The 4536-nt window shown below is 35.6% G+C and overlaps 1 protein-coding gene across 1 annotated transcript; it reads right to left on the bottom strand.

Moving 5' to 3' along the window:
• On the bottom strand, positions 1-3213 carry LOC112051258 (60S ribosomal protein L19). The gene is made up of 5 exons (XM_024089830.2): positions 3102-3213; positions 2799-2905; positions 2096-2259; positions 1360-1550; positions 1-188 (listed from the first exon to the last, which is right to left on the bottom strand). The coding sequence occupies exons 1-5, from the start codon at positions 3104-3106 to the stop codon at positions 53-55; spliced, it is 603 nt and encodes a 200-aa protein (XP_023945598.1). The 5' UTR covers positions 3107-3213; the 3' UTR covers positions 1-52.
• Positions 3214-4536: the final 1323 nt, after the last annotated feature.

The following is a 4536-nucleotide window of genomic DNA, read 5'->3' as shown; positions in this document are numbered from 1 at the left end:
TCGACTCAACACGTTTATTGAATCATTTTTTTTAATAATTCTTATCTAGTGTTCACTTCTTGGCGGTGACGGCGGCCTCGTCCTCGCGCGCGAAGGTCTGCAGCAGTTCCTCCTTCTTGGCGGCGATGCGCTCCTCGCGGCGCTTGCGGGCCTCCTTCACCCTGTTACGGCGGGCCTCGGCCTGGTCACTGGACACCGATAGTGAAATAGTTAATAATTGACCAACCATCATCATAACAACCCATATTTGGCTCGGTTTTGAACACGGGTCTCCTCTCAGACGAGGGGTTAGGTTAATAGTCCATGCTGACACAATGCGGGTTGGTAAACTTCACACAAAGAAAATCGTCAGGTATTTAGATTACCTCACAAAGTTTTTCCTTCACTGTTTGAGACACAAGATATTTAATTTCTTAAAATGCACACATAATTAAAAAGTTGGAGGTGTATGCCCCAGAGTGGATTCAAACCTTCGCCCTCCAAATCAAAGACAGAGGTCATATCCACTGGGCTTATTTTAATGGCAAAAGGGCCAGGTCTTATAGGAAAAGGTTACGGAGCTTACACCCATATAGCAGCTGCTCCTGCTGGTTTATCAACTACTATCAGATATTAATGATAGTTGCCAGGAGGCTAATTCACTAACTGTGACTTAGTTAGTTGACATATACAAAATTGAGATTCTATGTAATAAATGTCATCATATGCCTACTGACAACCCTTCATGGATATCATAACACAATGGCATTTCTTAGTTGATTGGATGTTTATTTCAGTATGTTGACAATAAAGACCAAATTAGTGAATAAACCAGCTGGACTGAAAGTCTAATGACTGTGCTCTTTGAGGCATGGGAGTGTAACACTGAAAATTTTTGCACTCATAAAGACTCATTATGAACCTGGACTGAGGAAAAAATTTGCTAATTTGTACATATAGTGCATACCCAAGTTAAATTCCTTGTGCACGCCACTGATTGTCACACACTAGACACAATTAACTAATTGAAGGTAAGAGGAACATTGGTCATACTTAATAGCAGCAGTCAGGAAAATATGAACTACCAAAAGATATCTCATAATGACAGAAAGACATTTTAGATCAGTGGTGCATCCAAAAAATTGCTCACTTTTGTCCCATTGCAACAAAAGAGAGTGATATTTTCAATTTGGTTGCTATTAGTCGATAATGTCTTATAAAAGCATCATATTAGAGTCACCCTTTAGAAAAATAGCTCTAAGACAAGTGTTCTTCTTCTTCTGATTTGTCCGCTCATTAGCCAATACCACATGTTAAAAGTACAATTTCACGTAATAAGCCCACAGTATAGCAGTGTAAAAAAAAAATTATTAAACTGACCTTAACATCTTAGTCCTGGCCTTCTCAGCCTTCTTCCTGTGGATGTACTCCATCAGGACACGCTTGTTCTTGAACACATTACCCTTCGCCTTCATGTACAGGGCGTGGTACAGATGCCTGTCAATCTTTTTGGCTGTGCGGTATTTGAGCAGAAGTTTTCTGAGCACCCTTTGCCTTTGTACCCATAGTTCCTGGAAAAATAAATTTTATTAATGTACTTTTACAATTGAAAGGACATTCAAACATTCTGTCTTAGTAGATACATCATAATTGGAAAAGTCATCCTACTATACCTATATAGCCTTTCTGTTTGAGTACTGTTTACCAACAAACAATTTCAAAATCAGGGTATAAATTATTAGTCATTTCACTCCTCATAATAATTATAATTAACTTGTTCTTAAATTAATGAAAATAAATTTGATTAATAAGCTTTGAACAATTAGATATAGTTAATATATATTATATAACATTTAGAAACAAACCATACATAATTTGAAATAAATAAGTTATGAAATGACATGCATTTTCTACCTTCATTACTAATTTGTTTGTCTCATGTCACAAAAAAGGCTGATAATGCAAAACTTTACTGGGGACAATCTCTACAAACATGTACTATTATAATCCAATTTCACAGGCACAATGAAAGATAGACTAACCACAAATATCACATACACAAAATTCAAGGTCCATGGTTCATACTATTAATTGAATTTAAGTTTCAACCACTCACTTTTTGAGGCATCCTAGCATTGGCTGTACCTCTTCTTTTACCAAAACCACAGTGACGTCCCTTTCTCCTCGCCTCTGTGTTCTTGCGGACACGGGCACGTGAGTGCACCGCTACAGGTTTCTTGATGACAAGACCATCCTTGATCATCTTACGGATGTTCTGTCCTGGAATGGATAATGGCTATGTTGTTAGTCTGTACTCTGTAGAAGTATGTGCGAGAGGATTACCAACAAAATTTCTCTTATAACTTGCTTAAATTTGGCGGTAGGGAGAACAACACAAGCGGAGTGTTAATCAATTGTCAAGGAATTCTTTAACCCTACATCCAGGCAACAAGTCCTGGACTTTGATCAGGGTTTTTCTACCATGCGATGGACCCGGCCCCCGCACGGTGATATATTTCTCAATTTAGTTGGCCAACTAAGAATTGTAAGCCTTACGTATGCTACCTACTGGATCAAGGAGTTTCATTGTGTTGAGTAATTCTTATGAACAGGGAACATAAGTAGAATACCTACAATATTCCATTATCTAAATATTAGCACCCTGTGAAATACAGGGTGCTATAGATAATGCCTCCTATAAATTGAATAACCAAGAAGCCGGAACAATTTTTTTAGTTTTAACATTCTAATAGATTCTGAATAAAACAAGTATTTATCTATTTCTATGTACTTTTGTCTACCACAAATAAAATACTCACGGGAATTGGTGTTGGCGATTTCATTGATCTCATTTGGATCTAACCACACTTTCTTTTTACCACATCGCATAACAGAGGCTGCAAGCCTCTTCTGCAGCTTTAGGGAGCTGAAAAATTAACAAAAACTTTTGAAGACCACATGGTTTACCATCACCGTCATGTTGTTGTTCACATTTTAGATGAATATACATCTTGTAGTGCTCAAAAATATGTCTCATAAAACTTTACACATTAATAATATAGTTGAATTAAGTTTTCTACGTAAATCTTTTGTAAAAACTATTTTTATTTTAGAAAACTAACCTCATCGTGACACGGTGAGTCCAACGCAACTAGGAAAGAAAAATGGCGGACTTTTGACAGATAACCTGCAAAAGGATGAAAACGACTTGTGAAAAATTACCATAGACAACTAGCATTGCCAATGTCTATTATCCTATTTCCTCAAAAATCTAAATGAAATTCCCCCAATTCAGGAAGAAAAATATCTGCTATCCCCTGAAGAAAAAAAATTAAAACTTAAGCAGTTTTTAAAGTATACACTTCACTCCTTCTTGGGCCAAAAAATAGACAAGAATCAAGATAACTTAACAGAATTTAATAGGCGGCCTTATCGCCAGCAATCATGTTTTAACCACGTTTTTCCCACGCAAAACCAAATCACATCCATTCCCCAATCTTTTTAACCGACTTTCAAAAAGGAGAAGGTTCTACGTTCGGCTGTATGTATGTTTTTTTTTAAAAACTAACATTGTAGCTATTTTTATTTCAATTGTATTGAGCCTCACATTCATGATACTGTAAAAAATATTTGCAATCTTTGTGATATTATCTCGGAGACAAGCTGTGGGTGTCCGCGCAGAATTATTATTAAAACTAAAAGTAATGGATTAATTTCTCTGTTTGGTTTCATCTATGGTCCTTGGCTTGGAGTAATATATTCTTTGCATCTATGGTATAGACCATAGATTTACATCGATGCTCAGACGAATATTTATGGACCTGCCTCGCTAGGCATTACCCGTTTACCTAAGAGCAAGAATCAACGATCGAACGCATTTATTAAAAATTGTTTGTATAATATAATTATTATTATAATAAAAAGCATATATTGAAACTTCATTATTGTAATCGTTTTCGTCGTGTAAGGCGCTCTCTAAAAATGCTGGTTTGTATAGTTAAATGGCATAAAAACAGTCAAAAACCTCCAGTTTACTGAAAGATTGCTGAAGTTTAGTTTACTGAAGTTACGTTACATAACATTAACGTTACGTAATACATTTGTATGTAATCAAATATTTTTACACTACATACTATATCACAGTATATTCGATTACTTGATTGACTGTTCCGTCATAAGAATCGATTATTTTTAGATACTGAATTATTACAAAATTTAATATAATTGAGGAAGAAACACAAATGAAACGTAACTTCATCTTTTAATGTATACTTGAAGTTGTTGCCGTTTTTTATGCCAGGCAACTTACGCAAACCGGCATTTTTAAGAGGAAACGACGAAAACGAATACAACAATTAAACATCGATTCTTCAACACGTTAGATCGTGATCATATACTTTTGGCAGAGGTTAATGTCTAGGTATTTGGTCTAAGCATCTATGAATGAATGAATGATCATTGACGTGAGAATTTTGACTTTTGGTGACATTGATTGATGATTTGATTTGTCAATTGTCATTTGAGATAAGTTTTTGTTTTGAAATTGAATTTACTTTT

The sequence above is a fragment of the Bicyclus anynana genome, chromosome 1, assembly GCF_947172395.1.
Source record: "Bicyclus anynana chromosome 1, ilBicAnyn1.1, whole genome shotgun sequence".
NCBI lineage: Eukaryota > Metazoa > Arthropoda > Insecta > Lepidoptera > Nymphalidae > Bicyclus > Bicyclus anynana.
Note: the sequence above shows the minus strand (reverse complement) of the source record. Positions and strands in the feature narration are given on the sequence as shown.

Bases quoted from the DNA above. Each gene is read 5' to 3' on its own strand.
- LOC112051258 (XM_024089830.2), bottom strand. The intron at 1,551-2,095 runs GTGAGTGGTTGA...TTATTTTTCCAG, and splicing joins ATGCTAGGATGCCTCAAAAA to GAACTATGGGTACAAAGGCA. The intron at 189-1,359 runs GTCAGTTTAATA...ATCGGTGTCCAG, and splicing joins GCCAGGACTAAGATGTTAAG to TGACCAGGCCGAGGCCCGCC.